Here is a 25684-nt window from a genome sequence, read left to right on the forward strand (position 1 = left end):
CCCCCTAAATGGAGAGACAGACTTTTTTTCCCTATTGAATCAAGGCTCACCGAGCTCCGGGGCCTGTTTGCACAGAATGGTTCAAGCGAGTGATCGGTGCGGGTAAACTCCCCGAGTCTCTGCAAGAAGGTGAAAGTTTTCAAGCTGCCCTCTCCGGTCTCCTTTAAAGCGCGCTGTGCCCCCCGTGAATGTAGAATAACTCCAGGATCCCCCAGATCGCGAAATGTGGGAATGGAAGGCGCAAACTTTGACTCGCCATCGCTACGAGGAGTATGAAGTTTGCCAGGCAGCGTCTACTTTGTTGAGGATTAAAGTGCCCGTTTGGTGGAACCTAAGACGGTGTGTGATTATACTGCCCAAGTCCCATCAACAACATGGCCTCGGCTGTTAACATTACGGAGCGCCGAAGGACAGAGGAGGAGGAGGAGGACCATGGTCAGCAAAACAGGAGGAGGATAAGGAGAAACCTGCGGCATCCGACAGCGGTTTTAGATTATCTGGAACGGCCGAGCTATTGCGATGCTGCCTTCGCGCTGGATCAGATCTCAAAGGTGCATTTCCAGCTTGTAAAACCCTCTTTATGTTTGCTTCTCATTTTGTGCATTGGGGGCCTTTTGTGTTCCCTATTCTTATCCATAAGCGGTAGAGTGGGAGCTAATCGCCGCCGCATCGATGCGTGTTATCACTGAGCAGCAAGTAGAAGTGAAAGTTTTAAAACGAGGATAACAAAGCTCAGCTCTCCCAGGCAGGCGGCGTTTCCACAGTCGCTGCAGTCCAAGTAGCACGGAGGGAGCATCGACTCACTTGGATGTGTGTGTGGGATTTCTTGTTTCTTTAACTCGCCATGTTTTTGCGTGGAGTTGCTTTACAGCAATGAGGATTTAGGCTTGCCTTCAAAAGATACAAAAAATCTGCAAAGTCTTAGCTGCATGCTTTAAGTTTTAAAGTAAACAAAAAGCGAAACATTCTTTAAGCGATCGTATCTGTTCAGAGTAGTTATAAGCTGAAATCCATGTGGCTCCCTCTTCCGTTCGCAAATATTGTCGTAACTCTCAGATGGCTGTTTCACTTCCTAATTCAGATCACAGCGTCCTGATACTGCTATGGAAATGAATTACTCCAGCTTATGATGTTACAGCAGAGCAACCACGTGGATGTTCTCTTTGCTACTATGTATTCCATTAGATGTCGATCCAATAAATCCGGCCGTTACATTCACTATGTTAAATACAAAAACTTAACACGTCGATTCTCTCGGGGTTTAACTTTTATGTACACAATATATTTGCGTGCATTTATCCTGTCCTCTTAATTTATTTGTATTTTTTAATGTACCGATTGGATTTCACAGCATGAAATACTGACCTCCTTTTGCAGCAGTGTTTCTGCCCCTGTAAGTCTGTCACCGCTGCAAGTTGGATTGCAATTTCGACGGATGAAGTGACAGTCGCTGCAGAGACTTGCCGTCACTTTTAGTAACATAATACGTAATATGAGATAATCCAATGGGCAGTGTTTAATGGCGCTAGTTTAATTAAAAGCTTTGGGCTTTAAAGCTTTACTTATTCACAAAAAGACAATTGTTGCAACTCGAAATCGTCAATTGAAAGGAGTGCTGTCTCTTTAAGGATGCAATTGTCCCTCAGATTACCAAGTGTCTCTTTTCTCTTTTAGGGAAAGGCGACTGGAAGGAAAGCACCGTTGTGGCTTCGAGCTAAATTTCAGAAACTGTTTTTTAATCTGGGCTGTTACATTCAAAGGAACTGTGGCAAGTTCTTCGTTGTGGGCCTGTTAATATTTGGGGCGTTCGCAGTGGGATTAAGGGCTGCTAATCTTGAAACCGATGTCGAGGAGCTGTGGGTGGAAGGTAAGACCTTTCCCCTCTCGGGGGGAGTTTGTTTTATTTTCACCGAATCCAGGTTTAAAACTAAGAATCAGTGCTACCAAATCACTGTGTGGTGGGGAGGGGAGGGGAGATGAAGAAACATCATACCGGCGGACTGCGATTGTTTATTGTATGTCTGTCTGGCCGAAGGCCAAGTAAAAGTTACAAAGACGTTGCTGTGATCCTTTATAATGAATCTCTACGTTTGTGTAAACCTCACGGCGTCTGGGTGTTGTGTGTGTGGGGGGGGAGAGTGATTTGTGGCACCTTGTTTGGCGGGGTGTTGGTGTGTGTGGGGGATGAAGCTTCTCTTTAAGTGTGGAGCTTGTCAAAGCCGCCATTTTGTGAGCGCCCCCAGCAGCAGCAGTGACCGGTGCGGCCGAGCGGCGGGCCAACGGGCGGGCGGGCGCGCGGAGCGGGCGGGCGGGCGGGCGCGCGGGCGGGCCGACCACTGAGTGACTGAGTCAGTTGAGTGTGTGTGGTCCTGTTTTTGGACTGCTTTCAACTTTTTAAAAAAAACACATTTGTCTCAGGAAAAAAAGTGAAGTCGTACAGACTGGAACGCATGTTTGCAAAGTAGATTAATGTAAACTAGCGGGAGGTGACGTATGTTTAATGTAATTGCAGTTAGTATTACATTTTATATATTAAAAGGATTGTCTATAAGTGGTGTTTTTTTCCGTGGGGAGGGAGCTAAGTTCAAAGATTGAGCTTTGATCTATCTTTATAGTGATTAAAAACACAAAAATGGTGAATTGTTAATCGATGCGTGAGGAGTCTACGAAATGAATTAAAGTTATTCAACTTTTTAATACTGCAAATGAACAGTTTTCATTGTTTGGCAGGGTAAACGAAAACATCGTTTATTTAAATGCTGTCAAATATTTGACTGGGAGTGCTTACTAATTAAAGGGTGGGAGGTTTGTGCATATGTTGGGAAAATATTTTATTTAAAATCTGCATAAATATACAGTTGAAGTAATTTTATTTGTTGAGGTTTTTATATATTTACTATAATTTACAAAACTACCACCTTTCATATTAAGTTATATAACAATTAATATAAAACGTTATAGTATGTATAGCCATTGATGTTTTTCTGACATTAACTTAAAAGCTTTTTTTCTGCCCTCTATGGCAGTGCTTTTTTATGGTTTTTGCCTTCTCATTTGCTTTAGATATTGTCTTTGTCCTTCCGTCTTCCCTCCCCCCTCTCCAAATGGCTGACAGCAGCAGGAATCTTGTAGCTGTGTGTGTTCTCAGTGGAGTGTGTAACTCTTTGGTCACGAACATGGGCACTGCACAAATAAACTAAAAGAGCAGCAGTTGCATATTTCTGTGGTTAAATGTATAAACAGAAGGCAATACAGAGCAAAGAACTGAACAGAGGGGAAGTTATGCAGGTGATGGAAGGGTGTGGGTGGTTGGGTTCTGTAAAATGACCAAGTTAGAATATGAATGGACTGGGAAATATATCAGCAATGACAGTTTACATGTTTCGGTCTATCAAATTTTGATCAAAGAGCTTTGAAGCATTTCACAGTAAAGCTAATTTATCCCACAATGTAAAGTGTTGTCTGCAGATCATCAGGTACTGATGAAATATTGAAAAATATATCTTCTTGATGAGATTGTGTCCTGATTTCATTGAAAACAAAACTCAGTTGATATGAGAATGCAAAATTATTTTAGCCAATTCATTGTTTTGACCAATGAAATTTTATAGCAATTTAGTTCAGAGGTTCAGCATGGGAACAGCGAGGCAACAACTCTCTCAGCTGGGCCACTGTGCTACCCAAATTTCTATAGTCGTTTACTAGATTCTCATATTTTGTGGAAGTTGTGCACGTACCTTTATGTACATATTGGGAAACATGCAATAGTTCCCCTTGTTGAAGACGCCTGAATGAAAACCTTTACTACATTTAATATTCCTACCAAATGCAATAGGCTGCTGGAATATTTCAGTTTTCTCTCAACAAACCAGAGTAATACAGAAGTGTTAAATATATAGGAAAGAACTGCAGATGCTGGTTTAAGTCGAAGGTAGACAAAATGCTGGAGTAACTGGAGAGAAGGAATGGGTGACGTTTCGGGTCGAGACCCTTCTTCAGACTCGATGTTTAATTTATTGAAGATATGAACATGTCAACATTGGTAAAATTTGTTGTGAAAAATATTTCATGTGTTTATGATAATTGACCTTTGGAACAACTTTCTCAGCTTCATCTTCTTTCATAGCCATTGCATCCCATTAATATTTGTATATCATTGTATGTACATTTTGTGAGCATCCAGTTTAATTCAACAACTCTTGAGCCACATGTGGCGTGGTCAACACCAGAAAGAAAAATGTTCGGCCTTGATTGATAGTCACTCTCAATGAGAAACTCGAATGTCATTTGTTACTAGAATTGTCGGAATTATTAAGCTTCTTTTCAAAATAAATTCTGTTGAAGTTTCTTTTTACATGTCAACTGATATGAAGAATAATTAAGCATATTGAATATCACAATTTATATTCACTGCCTGTTACTGCTGCTAACCTTCCAAACAAAAAACCCTTCCATGGACATCTATCTAATTAAAACTATTTTGAACATCTATCTATTGATAGCACCAGTACCCTTGTTAATAAAAAAGAACAAATATTCATGCCATAAAACTGACTGGACATAACCATTTCCAAAGATTTTTTCACTGCTTACCTAGGATATTCAATGGAATTACCATTGCTGTGTCCCCAAAAAATACTCCTAGAGGTCATCGTTGACCAGAAACACTGCTCAAGCAGCCATTGCTAAAGACAATTGCTACAGAAGCAGATCTGAGACTGATGCACTAAAACTTTACCACTTTAGAAGGCACAAATCATGAACAAGTTGGAATACTCTCCCTTTGGATGAGTGGAGGACCCAGCAAAATTTAAAATTGACACTATCCAGGGTGATTGATTGGCCTTTAATCTAGCGTCATAGGATTATTGCTTTTGTTTGTTCTGCCAACAAAACAAAACTGCAGTTACTCTTACAGCATTTCCCAATCTGCAATCTTTAACACCAAGAAGGGTACTGGATGTACAAGAACATCACCTACAGGTTCCTTCCCAAGTTGTGCACCGAAATGAGCTGGAAATGTTTGGCTGTTTGTGCATCATCGCTGGGTCTAAACCCTAGAACTTCTTACCAAATGGCACTGTGGTGTGCATTCACCAGAAGCAACATTTCAAGAACAGGTGGCTCTCCAACACATTCTCAAGAGCAATTAATAATGAGTAATAAAGGGGCTGGCTCGGCAAGTAATGCCCACATTCCTAACAAGAAGAATAAATGTAGATTAAGTTGTTATTTGTTAATTATAGAGAGGGATCTCACTAAATCAATCAAACCCGTGTGCATTTTCATACTAAGATGCATTGTACCCATAATCCTGCATTGTGTAAACTGGTTTATTTTCTTCCACCAGTAGATGTAATTACTTGCTAATTTAAATTGTTTAAAGAATATAGATGACAAACCTCGATCCTTGCACCAAATGGTCAACTTTTGTTTGGTTGTTTTCTGTATTGGTTTACTTATGCTACTTGTGCATCAGACTATTATTATGCTACTATGTACTGATCATAAAATTTCCCCTATAATAGTATTATTTGATCACCATTCTAAAATAGTAAAATGCCCAATTTTGACAAAATGTTTAAACTTGCATCATTAAATTTACCAGACATATAAATTGCACCACCTCTGGAAACAGGTTATGAACAAAGTGAGGAAAGTGACATTGTACCACACATCAGCCCCATGTGATTTAGTCCATAATTAAATAGTTTTTAAAAAGTATTTTCCACGCCACTCTATCCATGAGTTCTGCTTGCATGGTCTCCAAAATCTTCAAAAGCATTCTCGCCTCTCATGTCATTTCTATCTCTATGTAAACATACTATTTGACCAGTTGCAAGATGCTCCCTTTCAAAACATTATGGTGCCTTGTTATAAATTTAATGGTTAGGTTGTCTCAGGAAATTTACTACTTTTGATTTCAAATAGTTTCTTATTGATAATTCCAATAGTTCCAAGATCCCTCTATCAATAACATTTCTGCCACTGTGAAATGAATCTAGCGATTAGCAAGCCTTTCCATTTTTTCGCATATTGCTCTTTATTGAGCTTCCCAGTCTCGTCTGGAACAATCTACCAGGAAGGAAAAACTAAAGATTTACCAGAAGTAACAACTCAAAATCAACAGTAGTGTATCACTAGTAAGTGTACATGACTATGGTTCATTGTGCAAAATAAACCTAATTTATGGTGCCAGCATCATCAAAACTGAATACAATTAATTGAGAGTCTAGTTTCATATAATTAATCCTCAGCATGCAATAAACAGTAACATTCTCTAGTCATATGGGCAGCACTGACATGGCAGTATGTAAACTTTATATACTAGAATGCAGAATAAATTACCTTTTGAACCGTGGGTTTTAAATATTCATCTCTGAACCCATTGTTCAAGGTACAGGCATCCTATCCTTGGAATGTCTTGACAATTCACAACTGCAAATTTTAGAGAATTCTGTTCTCTGAGACAAGTATGTACTGGGTCTCCAGAACTATATAAATTTGAGCAAAATATTTTTGCGTAATCTTAATGCAGCTGATCATGTCAATATATACATGAATTTGTGAACTCCAATTCTATTCCAAATTGCAGGCTGGGAATGCTTTCGTAAGGTGCTGTTTTTGCATACCTGGTGGACTTTGAGAAGTGTCGAGGCCAGGGCAGAGTGGAATTCATCTGCACTTCAGACTTGTTTCAGGCTTTTTTATTTCAAATTGGCACTGCATTCAGAGTACCAATTAAACTCTTCAAATCTATTGAACATTAAAAATGAGCTGCAAATGCTGGAAATCTGAAAAAAAAAGCAGAAATTGCTGAAAACACTGGTATGCATGGCAGGATTCCATGAAAACAGAAACAAAATCTAATGCGTCAATGACCATTCATCACATCTGCTGTTATCTATGTCATGTATTTCTCTTACATTTTGATAATGTGGACCACATTTATTACAATCTTCTCAAATGATACATCATTACTAAGTGGAAGCGATTCCCTTTTGGTTGAGAGAAATGTTACGTATTTCGGCTGCTGATTGTACTCCTACAAATTCTTTTACATCGACTTCAGTGGCAAGAGATTAAACTTACTACTTAAATTTTATGATGCCATTAACTATTTCTCACCACTAAATCCCAAACATAATATTTCTTTCCTAAACTGTTTTCCCAGGGAGGACACCAAAAGTTGTAGACATTACTAAAATGTGCCATTAATTAAATTACATCTGATATATGAAGAGTAGAATATATTGCTTTGCATTGTAATCAAACTCAATGAGATGCAAGGTTAGCATAGTATTTTTTAGCATTGAACTATAAAAGCTTCAGCTTGTGAAGTCAATATTCTAACACAGTACAAAGCAGTTTCCAAAACACCCATTTTTCTAATTACTTAAATCCCATATAGCACCCTTGAAAGCTTTATTTTCTGAAAGATTATACAAAAGCTCTTGCAGGAGGAGTATACTAGTGCTTTTCCTCTTGATTCCCCAGTGGTGTTGATGTTAATGGATGTTGAACTGTTGACAGTTTTTCAATTTTAAAGTTGTATTCATTGATGCTTTCAGTTCTTCAGATCTGTCCTTGGATCAAAAGAAGCTCCTTTGGCCCAGTGAATTATTGGTTGAAATAACGATCAACAGTTCAGTAACCTAATAAACAGGCAGTTCCAAAAACTGAATCTTAGGCTTATGAAGTGCTAGCCTTTCATTGACAAATGTTGTTTATTCTCATTTTTAAAGGTAACTTTTTTTTCTGTAGTTGCTGTGATAAATAATTGGATTAGCATTTACATTGCCACATTGACGTCAGATTATTGGTCTGTGGCCTCGACTTTGTTAATAAAACAAGGCATTTTGCTGTTATATATATATATATATATTGATTTTTTATTTTTTTTACTGTTTTACGTTCTTTAATTTATTGCTGCTTTTTAATCAATTCTGATAACATGACTTCTATAATGAATTTTTAAAAATCATTTTTTGGTTCTTTTTGACTTATTAAAAATAGTTTTGGCTGCCGTACCTGGTCATTCTAATCAAAAGACTGTAACATATACTCATTGCTAGTTTTGAGTTCAAAGTTGAAACATTAATTTTAGATTTTTGAATATGCTCATACATGGGGGCTTTTCCTGCAAGATTATGGTAAAAATTGGAGAATTCGCTCATCAAAAACTGCTTTTATTGTTATCAGTAAACAAGAAATTTAAATATTTGTGTTTCATTCATATCTGTTGCTTTTTGTTTTTTGCTTTCAATCACTGAACATGAATATTGCTGGAAATACTGGCATTTATTGTACATCCCTTATTGAGAAGGCAGTGATGAGTCAAGTCACATGGGCGATCTGGAGCCATCTTATGGCCAGAATGGATACAGTGGAAGATTTCTGTCCCTGAAGGACACTTGCAAACCATAGGAGGCTTTTGCAACAATCTAGTAGTTTCATTATCAATATCAGAAACGAGTTTAAAATTGCAGGTTTATTAAATTACTCAAATTTAGATTTTCCAACTACTCTGGATCAACGTTCCTGAATTGTGGGGGCGAGTCCACTTACTTTACTATTACACTATCATGCTCCATGTTCTGCGTTCTTTTAAAACTGGTTAATGGAGCAGAATTTAAGTTTAACAGAAATGCCATATGTTTGCGGAATCGTAAGAAAACTCCTTGATATTCTGTTATAGTTGAATATCTCACTTTGCAGTATATGCATTTGAATTATTGTCTGACAAATACAAATCCATCCTCAGGATAGCATTGAACAGCCCAGGGCAATGCATGTAGATTAATTTTACAGGACATATGTGTCCAAGCATGTTTTTAAATGACATGTTTTTGTGCACTGGACCAATGTTTAAACTGTACATATCTGTTCTTGAAGACTAAAATAAGACGGCTTCCAGATGTACGAACTGAGTGATCCATTTGTTTAGGTTTTGCTCCACAGCTGATGCCTAGATTAGTGCTGGCTGGACAAAACTATGGGAGATTTGTCTGGTTTCCACGATGCCATGTTTATATTTCATTTGGATTCTGCCTTCAAAGCTGACCTCCCTGTGACCTGCTGATAGACTATGTCCACCAGGGTACTCACTCCATCTTGGCCACAGCTGATCTCCGATTGAAAAACTGAGATTGTGCCTTTTTTTCCCCATTCTGTTTTCATTGTCCTGCTTTGGGATTAACTTTGTTCAGATAAATTTGGACCTTGTGCTGAGATGTTGATAGTTGAAAGGAACTGGTCAATTACATCTTGTTACATTATTGAGAATGTGTTTTGACAACAATTTGGCCTGCTATATGTGTAGATTAAGATGTTTCCGTGTTATGTGTTTATGATTAAATTAGATTAAAAAGCAGTTTAATGCCATTGTTGATGAAATAGAGGGCAAAGTGGTTGATGCTATCGAGCTTAGTGATTAAAAATCCAAATAAATGTCTTCCAAAAAGGAAAATAAAATAAATGGCTAGTGTACAGTTTTTAAAATAGTATTGCTAAAAGACTTTTGGCTGAAGACTCAGGATTCCGGCCCAAAAATGCCATATGTATTACACAATCAAGCACTGAAATGTAAACAGAATACTGTGCCATAGAATCAGGGTGGTCTAAACTTCCATCCCACTACCCCCCACAGCCCCCTTCCCCCCTACCATTTAAAAAAAAATCTCTGCTGTGAAATGACCACAGTAGTTGTAGTGTTATTTCTGTTTTGGCTGCTGAGCCAGATTTTGGAACAAAACTAACAGTGAGCATTTTAATTATTATAAGCCTCTGGACTGCCAAAGAACTGTAACTGAATTTAAAATTGGGTAGAATCTAGGTCAAATGTAATTGTCTCACTGTTTAAAAAGATTATTTGTGAGAAATGTTCAAATTCCAGTACCATAATTTATTTCTGCTCAAAATTTTCTGTAAAGTGAAACTCTTAAGTCTTTTGTATAAAAGAAAAGTGAAAAATAAAGATAAAAATAAAGTTACATCTATTACCATTATAAGCTATTTACTTCATCAACATATACTGCAGATGATTTATATTTAAAGGCCTCACAATGTGTATCATTTTCTCTTTAAGGTACAAGTCTTTCTATTCATAAGAATTCATAAGATGGTTGTGCAAAGTATCTTTAACAAGTACAAAATTATTTTATTGTTGAATGGTATTTAATTTATTCTCTCTGTTATATTGGAAGAGTTGATTTCTCAAGTTTTTCTTACTACCTCTATTGTCTCAATACCTGACACAAGAGAAACAAATGCTCTTCATTTTAGAGATTTTGGGAAGAAATGAGTGGATCTAGTAGTTTTCCTTTTTTTTAAAAGGCAACTGTTTCACATGCCTTGCAAAATATAGCTCTTCGTTTGTTTCCCACACCAATTGATTTATCATTTTGCTTGCAAGCAGACTTAGAATGTTAGGGCAGGAGCACACTCACTTTTTTCTCGTAACTTTTTTGTTGCTGGCCGAAACCAGTTGACTTGAATAAATTTTTCTGCAGTCTGAATGAAGCCAACAACGTGGAAAAATCTTACCATTCAGGGTTGTCTGAATGTACATTTCAGCCACACAGTAAGCTGTATTTGTAAGCAGTGGACTGCTAAATACAACCATTTTTCGCAGTGGAGAGTTAGACAGGTGATTAGCATAATTAGCACAGACCATGCTATACATATGGAAATGTTAAGTGTGTAAATGCCAGCTGCGGTGTAAAATTTATGTCAGAGGGTCGACAGGGCTGTGTGAAAGTATTGTGTTACAGCTGCAGGTCAAAGCCTCCATTGCTTACCCCCTTTCTTTTGATAGTGAATGCACTAAACAGAGAGGAGAAAAAGAACTAGAGAGAAGAGAAAAAAGAAGTATAACAGATAACACTTAGAAACTTTTGGAGAAATCATGTTTTTCAATTTTCTTCAGTAGATTTTCATCTTCCGTGCCTTCCTGCATTTGTCCACTGCTGACCATTTTTCATCAGAATTTCCAAACAGTCTTCTACCTTTTTCAATTTCTAAAAGGCCTCAAGTTTATTTTTGAAAGGAAGCAACTGTTTCAACCTGGAATGAAATGTAACAGCAACTGCTTGTAAACATTTGAAACTTTTGTTTTCTTTAAAATGTTTCTTCAAGCACATTTTTATAAATTAGATGGGGAAAATTGAATGTAAGTTTCATGAAAGCAAATATTAATAATTGCACATTTGAGTAAAATTCATCATCAATTATAAATTATTTGTGCAGTATTGGGTTTTGTATCTATTTTATGACAGACTTGTGCTGGTGGTAGAGAATAGTTAGCATCACACTGATCCCGCAATGAAACTTCCTCATAGCTGCGGGGGGTTCTTATGAGTCAGTCCCTAATCCAACTAATCCTAGTCGCAACAAAATCATGAAAGTGGCCCCCAGTGATGTGTGTTTCCCTGCACAGATGCAGAAGGAAAAGTGTTGGTTATAAATCACTCCAAAATGATCCATACAGACTGGGGAGCTTGTGTGAAGCTGGAGGCAACCATTGTGTTTGCCCATGTGGCCTACAGTGGAAAACCAATGAAAAGAGACTTTGTTGCTGAGAGGTGAGGCCTGTTCAGAACTGATTGGTGATGTCAGCTTCAAAAGAGGCATGGGGTCAATGTGACGCAACAGAAGTGAGTGGATTGACATGAAGTTGCAGCCTTAAACCAGCGGCTGTTTGTTGAGACGCTCGGCAACACTCATTAGATCTAAAAGTGTAGATATTTTAAGTAAATGATTTATTTCCGTTTATAAAATTAAATTTGGGTGTTTTAATGTTGTCAACAAAAACATTTTTTTAAAGGATGAAAAAGATTTTTTATACAAAACATTCATAATTGTAAAAGCATAATTGATAATTTGGCCAAATTCTAAAATTTAATGCTACAAAACCGTCATCTTCAGTTATATTTGCCGCAGTGAGTGAATGCACTGAATGGTGGGGTGCACAGTTGCATAGACCAAGCTTTCAAGTCTGATCTTCGATGCGTTAAGTGTTCCAGTTAAGCAGACCAAATATCTTGCTCATTGGCAGTACTGCTGTTTCACACATGGTGGTACATTAATGTTGTGTAGATGGTAAAGATTAATTGTTTTCAGTTTCACAATGCAATACCTGAAGGAATATGGATCTCAAAACCCGACTCTGATGGAAGTGAGATGCTGATGCACGAGTGAGATGGAACATCGTCCAAAACCTGATACATACTTATTGATAATTGACATAGAATGTGGTAGGGAAAGGATTTTGTTTGCAACAAAATTAATATAAGAATAGCCTGACAAGCAGGGGTTGGTTCCATATTAATTAAAAATGATCTTTAGACTCTCCAGTGAGGAACGGATTGGACTCAGTGATGTGTCCAGTTCTATTTATTAACAAAAAATAGTCCAGGCTTGGTCCCAGCCCAGAATCCCAATCAGAAATGCATTAGTACTACTAATATTTGATCTCAGTCCTAATAACATTTTATTTTCTTGAGCATGGCCAGACCTGCTAGCAGCCCCTTTTACAGTCCATCCTACAGTAGTGTAAACTTGTCAATGAACAGCATCACAATCTGAAAAAAAGCCAACTGATATTCAATCTTACTTTAAACATTGGCAGCAGTAGGAGATGGAATCATGTTATTTTTGGAATGCTGATTGGTATTTTAGCTGTCCATAACAAAGAGGGTAAAGTGGGTATTTTGATTGCCAGTAAGACTGGCTCAGTAAAGCGTCACTTTCTGATTTTAGTTGTATCTTATGTTGGTACTGTGCCATGTATAGTTTTGTGCCATGTAGCATAGGTGAGATTGGGCACTCATTCAATTTATTTAAGAAAACAAGTTATTTTTATGCCTGTGGGTGGCAGCAATCTTGACCTAGTGTTGTTGAAATTATCCAAGTAAAAGGGTAGCGTTTTATTGGGGGGAAAATACTATCTTCGGCCTTAATTCACAAATATAAAAGAGGTTTGTTTGACTGAAGTTTTTTTTCAAACAGCTCTATCATGGTCTACAACAAACATGGAACCATACAGGCAGCGACTAAATCTGTTGTATACATTTGGAAATGTTGATGCCACTTGATCAAGATGGGCAGGGAGTGACTATAAAAAGGAGTTTTGAAGTTTTGTGCCAATGCAAAACAAATTTTTGAGTAAGACCTCACAGCAACAGATGGAGCAAACAACTGGTGGTATTAAATTGTTTCATTGAGCCATAGTCCAGTAGGGGTTTGATTCTGTCAATAAGTAAAATAGCCAAGGCCATATTGCAGTTTAAAATAGAACCACAGCGTTTGTGATTCAAGATCCAATCCCTTCATTCCAATTTATTGAAAAAAATATATTACTCTGCTTACTAAGAAGTTTCTTGAACACGTTATTAATCCATGTTATGAAACAAATGGCGGCTATTTAAGCAGTACCTTGAAGTAATTTGCTGACATTGCTGTTTGTGAAATGACAGATTATAATAGTGCATTAAAATACCTCTTTCTAATGAAGGGCTGATTGATATGAAAATAATTCAGTCCTTTGCCTTTGCTTTTGGGTGTGTACCACAGACATTTGATCAATATTATGATCATTTTGTTATTTTCCCTGAATACATGCTAAGGACATACAGGTGGAAGTTGCCTCTATTTTCATGGTTTGTATGTGGATGAGTATGAAGAAGGAATCTAGTATGAGTCCTAGACAGAACTCCAAAATTGCATGTCATGGGTGTGGGAAAGAAAGCCATTGATGAAAGATATTCTGGTTGCAAATGGATGGATGCGACTGAAACCAAGTTAAACAACAATTCTACAGGGCTTGGGTCTGAGGGAAGCTTAGTAGGTCATTGATTCCAAGAGGTCACAAAATAAGAGAATTGTGGTTTTATTTACTGGTGTAAAAATTGTATTCTAGGGATTCAAACAGGTTTGTGGGAGAAGTGGGATTGCAGCTGTTGATGAGAGAAGGGTCAAGAGTGTAATTTTTGAGGAAGGAATGATGATTTTCAAGTGGAGAACAGTGCCCAGGAACATATACCATTTACAGTATTGACTAGGCTGGGGCAGGCCTGGTAAGTTTTATGTTATCGTTAAATCAGAAGATGAGCTTGAATGTTAAAGATTTTGTGTTCATGGATAGAAATGCGAGTTATCAAAAAAACACTTTAAGCTGAAACCTATGCAATAATCATGAAAGTTAGGTGTAGAATAAAAAGTTCATCCTAAGCTCATTAATAATATTGTAAAGAGATGTGAAGATTATGAAAGCATGAGAGAAAGGAGAGCATTTTGTTTTAACTGAAGGTGGTGTTGATCTTCAATCTCACTTGTTTTAAAACTCTCTAGACGATAAGGCTTATCCATCATGGAGCCTTAGGCTCTTGTGGCAAAATTAAGTGTTGATTAGTTAGTTGGATATTGTAAGTTACCCCAGGTATAGGTGGATGATAGGCAAAGTCAAGCCATGAGAGAAAGTGTAGGTGGGATAACTAAAAATGGGACAATGGAATTGATGGATTTACTGAGCTGAATTACCTCCTGTGTGGTTATGAAATAATCTGGGTCTATTAAAAGTTGTTCCTTTCTAGGAATTGTCAAACTATTACCTTTCTAAAAGTACTATCAGTGATTATGATTTATTGATTAGTATCTATAAACTGGTTTAAGCATGAACACAATTTCACCTCGAGCCTTTGTTATTTGCTCCACCCACATCCCAATCGCAACCCCAGACCCCACCTCTTTTCCAATATTCTTCCTCCTCCATCAGCCCTGAAGAAGTCCTGATCCAAAACATAGTCTGTCCATTCCCTCCACAGATGCTGCCTGACCTGCTGAGTTATTTAAGCATTTTCTGATTACTGGCTGTACCTGGGTAGCTAATGGTTCCATTTTTACAGATGGCCATAAGGCATTGCAGTCCTTATGTGGGAAAATACACACAAATCACTCGCAATGGTGATCATTTGTAATGAATGGTTTCAAAAGCACACTAGACTGATAAGAAAGCATAATGACTAAAAGTTGGGGTGGGGGGGAGGAGAGAAGGAAGAGAAGAAATTAGTCTGCCATTCATAAGAATGTACATATGTAGGTATTTTGAACTTTTGCGTTTAGTAATAACATGGGACCTCGTTAGCATGCAAGGGTGTCCCATAAATCAGACATTTTTCATCTGGGGATGGCCTGTATATTTAAAAATAATTTATTATTTAAAAACAGCACTGATTTTTGTAAAATGAGAGAATGACAGTTCATATGTTTTTCTTTAGGTCTCAAGTTTATGCTATTAACAGTGCCTTGTACCTTGAGTAACAAATGTCTGCAATGTTAAGGGTTTTTCAGTGCAATATTTATAATCTGACCATTTTGGCAGATTATTGTAGATTACGTTAGTAAATACCATAACTGGTGCATTCTGTTGAGGAGTAGATAATCATTGACAGAGACTTCAAAACATCCATGGTTCTTACTAATATATGTGCACATCCAAATTATTTAAAAATGGTGAGCACCAAATGCTTCTCTTTATTCACCATTACAAATTCCAGGTCTGCCAAGTGCATCTGTAAATGGGAAACGTAGAGCATTTAAATTACTGGTTTGGGTTGTGTTCAAGGAGCATCATAAACATGACAGACCATTGATGCTATACTTCAACCTTAAAACACCACAAGCTGCCTACCATTGCCACATATTTTAACAATTTGCTGTCATTCGTTTATTGTTTTAGTCAATGCAAAATTTGATGTCATATGATAGATAAGAGAATCCAGTTTAAAACATCTAAAATTATGAATTTAACACTCTTGATGAATTTAAAATTACTTTCACTTGAAACTCTGAAGAAGGGTCTCGACCCGAAACGTCACCTATTCCTTTTCTCCAGAGATGCTGTCTGACCTGCTGAGTTAGTAGTTTTTTTGTGTCTATCTTAGGATATTTATTAATGTTTTGTACTCGGAAACCATATCTCTGTACATTTTGTAGATAATTACAGCAAAATAATTACAGGGTGCAATCAGATGGGCCAGACATTGGAGATAATTGCATGATTTTTTAATAGTATATTCAAATGGTAGGATTCGGAATTTTTTTTTTCCTGAGTGTGGGGCAATGTCACATAACATTGATCCACAATCCAATCTCTTCAGATCTCTAATGGAATTTGACAGGAGCTTGTTTGTGAAATAATAACTACTGTTGATAGTAAACAGTTAGTCATTTTGAGAAAAGATGAAGAATGACTTGCTTGTCCCGGTCAGGATTTGTCTTTGATGCAAATTAGTGTTAAATTCCATTGATCCCAAAAGGAAATATCATCTCAAGCAAGAATTTGTAATAGAGTACCTTTGGTATTGAATGAAAGGCTGGCTTCTGCAGTTGAAGTTTTTTTTGTCGTGACCCTTCTGGGGATTTAACATCTCTTATTAGGCAATACTTTATCCGTATGGATATCAGGCCCTCTACTGTTTCAGCTTTCAGTTTTTCTTTGATTAGGCTGATGGTGGTGCTGGAAAATATTACAGCAGTACTGATCCTAAGGACTGGTGCAGAGTGTCTTGTTGCTGGATTAATGGAAGCTCTGAGTGATTGTTAATGAATTGTGTAAGTTAATCACTTTGGACTCCCTTTGCAAGATGCTGATTACTATGGCAAAACCTAATTCTTTACAAAAATGGAAAATTAAGGCCGAGAGTAGTAAGAAAACATGCAGTTCAAGTTTCACAATATAGTGATTAATGAGAACCAGGAAGTAATTGTCATGATGGGAAATAATAGCATGTGGTGCACAAAATTACTTTCCAGATCCCTACAGTAATTTAGATTTGAAGTACAGAAAATAATTTATTTTAGTCTATGCTGCATATTTCTTAATTTGTTTTGTTTATGTTAGCTATTTTGTTATGATGATAACACAGCATTTCCTATAATAGTTTGTCAAGTGGGCTTTTAGTAAAAATTGTCTTTAGTGCAGAATTTAGCAATGAAATTTGGGATGTAAAATTGTGATCTAAGTAGTAAACAGCAAATGTGCTATTAGTTTGCAGTTGTATTGGCTCATTTAAAAAAATTGCACACATTCTCTTTTATTGGTGTGCGTGCAAACTCAGTTTTGGTGGTAAGAATAGGAAGGCAGAGTATTATCTGAATGGTGTCAAGTTAGGAACGGGGACGTACATTGAGATCTGGGTGTCTCCTAGTGCATCAGTCACTGAAAGGAAGCATGCAGGTACAGCAGGCAGTGAAGAAAGCCAATGGAATGTTGGCCTTCATAACAAGAGGAGTTGAGTATAGGAGCAAAGAGGTCCTTCTGCAGTTGTACAGGGCCCTAGTGAGACCGCACCTGGAGTACTGTGTGCAGTTTTGGTCTCCAAATTTGATGAAGGATATTCTTGCTATTGAGGGCATGCAGCGTAGGTTTACTAGGTTAATTCCCGGAATGGCTGGACTGTCGTATGTTGAAAGACTGGAGCGACTAGGCTTGTATACACTGGAAATTACAGGATGAGAGGAGATCTTATCGAAACGTATAAGATTATTAAGGGGTTGGACACGTTAGAGGCAGGAAACATGTTCCCAATGTTGGGGGAGTCCAGAACAAGGGGCCATAGTTTAAGAATAAGGGATAGGCCGCTTAGAACTGAGATGAGGAAAAACTTTTTCAGTCAGAGAGTTGTGAATCTGTGGAATTCTCTGCCTCAGAAGGCAGTGGAGGCCAATTCTCTGAATGCATTCAAGAGAGAGCTAGATAGAGCTCTTAAGGATAGCGGAGTCAGGGGGTATGGGGAGAAGGCAGGATCGGGGTACTGATTGAGAATGATCAGCCATGATCACATTGAATGGCGGTGCTGGCTCGAAGGGCCAAATGGCCTCCTCCTGCACCTATTGTCTATTGTTGCAGGTTTGTGCAAGTGCCATAGAAGAAATGTAAAATAATTATCAATACACATTGCATAACTAGTCCATTTAGCATTTTTGAAGATTAGGAGAATTTGTTTTGCATCAAAATTGTGCTGCTTTGGCATTGGATGACAATGGTCCATTTTACAGGAAAAACATTTTGCATGACTTATCAAAATTCTTGACCATTGCTTACTTCCACTGCATTTTCAGGTCACTTAAGAGATGTGACTCACCAGTCATGAGAATTCTGTCATAATTTCATTTGGAACTCAAACTCGCATAAATGATCAGGTAGATGCAGTAATTATTTTTCATAACATTTATGCATTACAAACCCATGTATTATCCGGGCATTCAAAATATTCACTTCTATGTAAATTACCCATTGTAATAATGCTTGATTTAATGTCGCTTATCCTTCCAGTATTCCGTGAACCTTAACTAACACGAATTTTAAATAAAAATACAATGTAGATCTTTTCATACATGGTATTGGTGTGAATTACCCTGTCATTAACACAATGAATAAATTATTTGTCCCTACAGAGTTAATCCTATAATTGTTTCACACCTGTTTTACAGAATACAAAAAATTGGTATTGTCATTTCTCAGTTTTTCTAACCTTTCTATGGATTCTTAATCATTTTTGAGTATGCGCTGGTTTCAAAGATCTTTCATACCAAGTACCAACATGGGTGAAAACATTCATCTTAATATGAGTAAAAAAAACAAACTGCTGGGGGAAATTGGCTGATCAGGCAGCATCTGTGGAGGGAAATGGTTGGAAAATGTTTCGGTTGGAACCATTCTTCAGATTGATGGAGCAGGGAGAGAAGAAAGCTGGAGATGGGGCTGGGGACAAATCTGGCGAGTGATGGGTGGATAAAGGTGAGGGAAGGGAGTGGTGATTGTCACATGGGTGGAGAAAGTGACAAAGGCTAAATGTGAAAAGGAGACAAAGGGGTGTCAGATGAGAAGTGAAGTGTAAAACTGGGGAGAAGGATATATGTGGAAAGGTTGGCATGAGGGGAAAGCAAGGGATAAAAATGTATGGGAGATGACAGTATGGAAGTGAGGAAAGGAGCAGGGTGACTAGGGTGTGGGAGAACTGTGTACTAGAGTTGGGGTGGAGGCAGAGGAAAGGTGGAGGGTGGGTGGGTGCTTTGCTTGAAATTGGAGATTTCAATGTTCATACCGTTGAGTTATAAACTACCCATCTGCTAATCAGCCCCCCTCACCACCAATCACTTCCCATGCTTGGCCCCACCTCATCCCTCGTTTCCATCTACCCCCTCAACTCCATCAGTCTGAAGAAGGGTTCCGGCCCAATACATCATCTGTCCATTCCTTCTGCAGATGCTGCCTGACCCACTGAGTTCCTCCCGCATAAGTGGAGGATATCTGACATCAAAAGCAAAAGATGTCAACATCTGTAGTTTTGTGTGTCTAAGTCCTAATACGAGAATTGATTTTGTTGTGCACCAAAATGTTGATTCCGATCTACAGAATGCATGTTGTACGTGCCTCTTGTAGTAATAATATTGTCAAGTAGAAGACTATTGAATGAATTACAAAGTTTACCATGTGCCATTTAAACAGTATTTTAGAAATATTAGACTCAAAATGAATAGCTACAGTAAAACTGGTTAGATTCCACCCAATGAGCTGTTATGGTTGTAATGTTGGAAATGCAGCAGCCAGTTTTCAAGTGAGTTCCCATAAATAGCAATGAGATAATATTCAGATAATCTGTTCTAGTGATGTTGATTGAATAATCAATGCAAGCAAAGACACAATACATTTTCTTTGGGAATGGTGGCATGGGATCTTTTATTAATTTTTAGTCCACTTGAGTGGGCAGCCCAAATGCTGCATGATTGCTGAACCCTTTTCTGAATCTATCTGACCACATAGTTGCATCTCGCCACTAATCAATTTTCCCATGGGAGTGTTGCTATCCTTCAGAACTAAAGAGAAGCTATTCAGCCTTCAGCAACTACACTTCAAGACCATGGTTGTTATCCTGTGCATGCATTTGCACTTATTTGGAAGCTAAGCTCTAAGCTATCGCTGACTCATTCAGTGAAGTACACGAGAGAATAGACCTTTATATTCAACATCGACAAGACAACAATCCCTTATTGACTTATCCTTGCTCTCCAATGATGTTTCACGTTGAGACCCTGGAAAACGGACAAATTCCCATATCTCAGAAGCTACCTCTCATAGAAGACAATGAGATTTACCATTGCCTTCGATACATCAGCACAGTCTTTCACTGGGAAAAAAGGGTATCTGCAGATCAAGACCTCAGCCCTGGCATCAAAATCTTAGAATACGGGACTGCAGTGATCCGTACCTTCCATGCCCTTCTGAGGCCTGGACTATTTACAATATACATCCACTAATTTTGGACGATCAGCCGTGATCATATTAAATGGAGGTGCTGGCTCAACGGGCTGAATGGCCTATTCCTGCACCTATTTTCTATGTTTCATTGGAAAAATAACACCAAAGCTGCCGCTACAAATTCATTGGAAGTATAAAGTGAATCAATGTCAGTGTCCACTCTTGGGCCAATAACCTCATTATTGAGAAACTTGTCATACTCAATTGGATATATTCAGCAGAGCATGTTATTCACATGCTTGGTACCAGGCTTCCAAATCATACTGGAAACGAAAATAAGGTCACCATCACAAATGACAAGTATCGCTTAAGCAAGGAAGACGTTGAACGCATGGTTCAGGAAGCTGAGGAGTTAGTTTTTCAGGCAGACAAAGGGGAATTGTTCAAGCGTGCTCAAAGACGCTTTGAAGGGAGGCAACACCTCCACCAGCTCCTGGGAACCTCTGCTCTGTGACCACTCAAAGCAGAGGAGCATTTGGAATGGTTTTAAGAAAGAGTTTCAAGTTTATCTGAGGTTACAGAGGCCCTGCATACAGAGATCCTTATCTCAAGCTACCCTTCCACCAGCCCTATATGACCCATCTGTAGAAGAGTCATCTGTTCCCACATTGGCCTCATTAGGCAGCCCATAACCCAGAAATAAGTTGGAACAGTTTATCCTGAATCTTGAGGGATAACCTCAGAAGAAGAAGCTGCCAAATAAGAACCTGAGCTTACCATGCATGTAATAACCATGTTAAACTGAAGGAAGAGAATATTAAAACATCCAACACAACACACAAGAGCATGCTGGTGGTGCTGTTCACAGTCTCATATTTCATACGGAAAGGCATGTTCTTTTGTTGGTATTTATCAGGAATACCGATTAGTAGCAGGCTGAAAGTCTGACATTGTGTTGGAATTCCAGAATTTGGGATTGCTTCAGCATGGGTTAGAAGTACGTACTAGATTGTGTGGTTTCAGGAGGATTCTAACAGGTGTTTGGATCTAGTTGGAAATTGAGAACTGACAACATTTTGGAAAGAAAATAAATCCATTCCCACAAACAAACTTCACTCCCATTTTAAGAAAGTATAACAGCAAAGTTCTTAATTAAGTGCAATTGACCCAAAATAAATCTTTGGGACTTAATCCTCTATTTAGTTTGAAATTCAGTTGAAGCTCCCAAATATTAACAGGGTGACCACATTTTTAATAATTTTCTCTTATTAAATGCTGACAAAGTTTGTAAAATATGTAGATGCATTCGGCCTTCTAGAGGGACGGGAAATATAAAGTTTAAAATAAATTGAATAACAAAGTTAATCGCCTATAAAATTTAAAATTTTGTTTAAACTTTGTGAACACTATAATTTTGTTACTAAGAAAAATATTTTAATATTTTAGATAATTATAATTTGTCAACAAACTGATAGGCAAATATTTAAATTGAAAATGATAGTTCTAAATATTAGGAAAAGTAATTTTTTAATGTGCAAAGATAGCATTGTGAAACTTGAAATGTACACAAGTTTTTCTTGAAAAGAAAAGGAAAATGCAAAACTTAGGAATTTCTTCTTGCATTTTACATATCATGTGATTAGTATCTAAGCTGCAAATATTTAAATAAATCGAGGATATTTGGATGTTTTTTTTAGCTGGTACCAAATTGCCAAACTGAATCTTGAAGTATAATTGAGTCTGTATTAGTGCTAAAGTGCATTACTTAATTTTATGATTTATCAAGAGACACTGGAGTAAACCTTTGTGTATACCATCTGTCTGGATAGAAAGGGGTGGGTGAATTGCCTGTCTATTAGCAAACCTGTCCAGTTTGCTTTGCATTAATCAAAGAGAAGGCTATGCTGATGGCATGCAACCTCATCCAAGTTTAATCTCTCCCATTCTCTCAGGCAATACTTAATGCCCATGGTAGTAGCAATGAAGATGGTAGTAGATTGAAGCACATTTTGTACAACATTTTAAAAAGAATTGTGATGGTTTGAGGGGCAGCACAGGATGATAATCTGGTCATTGAATTTAGTTACATGTGTAAATTAAGATCTGAGAAGTTGACTACTTTCTCCCCAACTAATCTCAATGTGATTGATGCCTCCTGATTTTTAAGTATGCATCTTTCAGAAACAACAATGGAAATGGCGATATGGATATCAGTGTTGTTTTACATGGGAAATGACCAGTTGTTACTTGTGCTTATTTTGTTGCAATGTGTACATAGATATGGGCGTGTCAGTCTGAATCTAATGCCAGAAAGCTCAAAAGTGTTGTAAAATGCATCCAGACTACTTTTTTTATTGATTTTTAAAAATGGAGTAATTTTACTTCTCACACATTTTCTTCATTCATTGCATCAGAAATGCAATAATGTAATTGACATGAAATGCTGATTAAAGTATAAATTTTGAAGTTGTATGTAATTATTTATTGGTAATCATTAATTATGAAATTACATGCAATTTGTACACCAACATTTAAGTCATTTTAGTAATTATTAAAAAATCAATTTTTTTCCTCAGTTGGTGGCAGAGTGAGTCGAGAATTATCATACACACGAGAAAAGTTAGGAGAGGAGGCCATGTTCAATCCACAGATCATGATTCAAACCACACCTGAGGAAGGTGCTAATATTCTAACAGTTGAAGCACTGCAGCAACACCTTAACTCTGCACTAAAAGCCAGCAGAGTGCAGGTTTATTTGTACAACAAGTAAGTTACAATACAATACAATATCTTTATTGTCATTGTACAAGTACAACGAGATTAAGAATGCCACTTCCATATCGATGCTATAAAATAAATAAAACAAAACGAAAATAAAAACAACAAAAGGAGGGGGGAAAAAGGAAACAAGGTAAAGTGCAAAAAAGATTCATGCAGGGTCAGTTGTGCCAGATGACCATGGGGGCAGAGACAGATCATGGGGGGGCTCTCAGCAGGTCCGATTCAAATCAGCTCTAGCTCTAGGAATAAAGCTGTTTCTTAGTCTGGAGGTGCGGGCATAGAAGGCCTTGTAACATCTGCCAGATGGAAGTAGTTCAAACAGTCGGTGGCATGGGTGTATGGAGTCCTTGTTGATGCTGGTGGCTTTCCTGAGGCAGCGTGCGTTGTAGATGTCCTCCAGGGCTGGTAACTATCCCAATGATCCTCTGCGCTCTGCAGATGACCCACTGAAGAGCTCTCCTATCCGCTGCCATGCAGCTGAGATACCACACATAGATGCCGCATGTCAGTATGCTCTGTGGTGCAGCGTTAGAAGGTCATCAGTAATTGTTGTGGCAGACGGCCTTTTTCAGCGTTCTCAGGAAAAACAGCTGTTGCTGTGCTTTCTTGACCAGCGCAGCAGTGTTAGTGGACCATGTGAGGTCCTCTGAAATGTGTGTGCCCAGAAACCTGAAACTGCACACTCTCACCACTCTGTCCCCGTTGATGAAGACTGGAGCATATTCCGCATTCTGTGACCTTCTAAAGTTGATAATTAGCTCCGTGGTCTTAGTTGTGTTTAGGGACAGGTTGTTCTCTGAGCACCAGCTCGCCAGGTTCTGCACCTCCGCTCTGTCGGCTGATTCATCGCCGTTGGAGATCACTGAATTAATCACTTTTCTCAATGTTATTGACCTTGCATGAAGAACATTTTGCCCCAACTCAAAGGAAATCTTTATTTTTCATAGAAATGTGACTTTTCAACTGACAAATACACTACCTTTTTAAGTCTGTGAAGTTGAGTCAAGTCATTTTATCGAATTGCCATCTAATCATCCTGCTTCCACATTTTTAAGTTGTGTGCGGATTTTTAATTATACTCTTTCTAAAACGTTTTCCCTTTTCCTTCAGACCGTGGACTTTAGACCACTTGTGTTATAAATCAGGAGCACTTGTAACAGAAGGGGTTTTGATGGCCCAGGTAAAATTAGAATGTTGTTAAAATTTTAAACTGTTACAAAGTATTGAAGTATTACTTCACTTTTCATCATGACTATCCTTATTAAGCTAATTTTTCTATGTTTTTACCAGTTTATCGAACAATTGTATCCCTGTCTAATAATCACACCATTGGACTGCTTCTGGGAAGGTGCTAAATTACAACTGGGAACTGTCTACCTGCCGTAAGTAAATCTCCATTGCCTTCTATTATAAATGCCAACTTTATATTGCTGGCTAATATCCTCTGAGTTTTCTTGTTCATATTTTATATTCTTGCGAAAGGTATATTTGGATAATTTATAAGGAAAAGCAACCGACAAGGCAAAATGCTGATCGTATATAGGTTCAGCATTTTTGAGTTTCTTCGTAAGGACAACAACCAGAAGACCTTGCTGATACATCAATTTCAACTTTGCCATGTCCAATACTATTACCATTAATAATCAAGGTTATAAATGTCTTGACCTAATATCTTTTAAACAGATAAGGTTAAGAGGACCTTATTGTGCTTGCTTTATGGACAAAAATAGATGCTATGCACCCTAGTTTAAAGCGCTGAGACCTTATGGTCCAAAGACACCTGAAAAGCAACTGAGGCTAAAGAGTCAGAAACAAAGAATTGCAGATGCAGGTTTATACCAAAGCTAGACACAAAGTGCTGGAGTAACTCAGCAGGTCAGCAGCATCCCTGGATCGAGATCCTTTATCGGACTGAAATTAAGTGGGGGGGGGGGGGGGGTTTGAGGAGCTGGAGGTGAGAACAGAACAGGACCAATCAGGGCCTGTTGGGGTATCTTTTAAGCAGAAGGTAGATACAAAATGCTGGAGTAACTCAGCAGGTCAGGCAGCATCTTGGGAGAGAAGGAATGGCTGACGTTTCAGGTCGACACTCTTCATTCTGAAGAAGGGTCTCTTCCCGAAACATCACCCATTCCTTATCTCCCGACCCGCTGAGTCACTCCAACATTTTGTGTCTACCTTCGATTTAAACCAGCATCTGCAGGGTTTTTTTCCCTACTATCCTTTAAGCAGATTGTCTTAGAACCTATGTGCATGTGGGTTTGACACCTGTTTAGGCTGTCATGGAGAAATCAGACATACATCAAGGCAGGGTCGGCACCTGTTCTTCACTGTCTGTTGCCGTTGATCAAGGAGGAATAGCCTGCTTCTCAACTCCATGGTATTCCAAATGGTGCTTGAGAACCCCTCAAACTCAACCCTCCCAACTACCAGGGAGATAAGTGGCCTGGTGTTTATTTCTTCAGCTTGTTCAGCTGCCTGTGCCATCCTGACAAGAACCAGCAGCTCAAGCAATTAACAGGTTCAAGGGCCATTTTTGTCCAAGGCTCAGATCTCCTGGCGGTGCCCAAAGTGGGGCTTGAACAAATATTTACCCTGCAACCTTTCCACTCAGTTCACATAGCTAATACTTTAGTGGCATTA

At 38.1% G+C, this 25684-nt stretch overlaps 1 protein-coding gene across 2 annotated transcripts in view; it reads left to right on the plus strand.

Annotated features, from left to right (window-relative positions):
* Nucleotides 1–25684, plus strand: part of ptch1 (patched 1) — a 78064-nt gene that overhangs the window by 7979 nt on the left and 44401 nt on the right. The window contains exons 1-5 of one of the 2 annotated variants that reach the window (XM_078396160.1): nt 29–551; nt 1675–1867; nt 22837–23026; nt 24152–24221; nt 24332–24423. In XM_078396160.1, the coding sequence (XP_078252286.1) occupies nt 375–551; nt 1675–1867; nt 22837–23026; nt 24152–24221; nt 24332–24423 (722 nt within the window). In that variant the 5' untranslated portion in view covers nt 29–374. Of the gene's footprint in view, nt 1–28; nt 552–1674; nt 1868–22836; nt 23027–24151; nt 24222–24331; nt 24424–25684 lie in introns of those variants that run through there. The other variant, XM_078396161.1, reaches the window with a different exon arrangement.

Source organism: Rhinoraja longicauda, chromosome 3 (genome assembly GCF_053455715.1).
Source record: "Rhinoraja longicauda isolate Sanriku21f chromosome 3, sRhiLon1.1, whole genome shotgun sequence".
NCBI classification, from domain to species: Eukaryota; Metazoa; Chordata; class Chondrichthyes; order Rajiformes; family Arhynchobatidae; genus Rhinoraja; species Rhinoraja longicauda.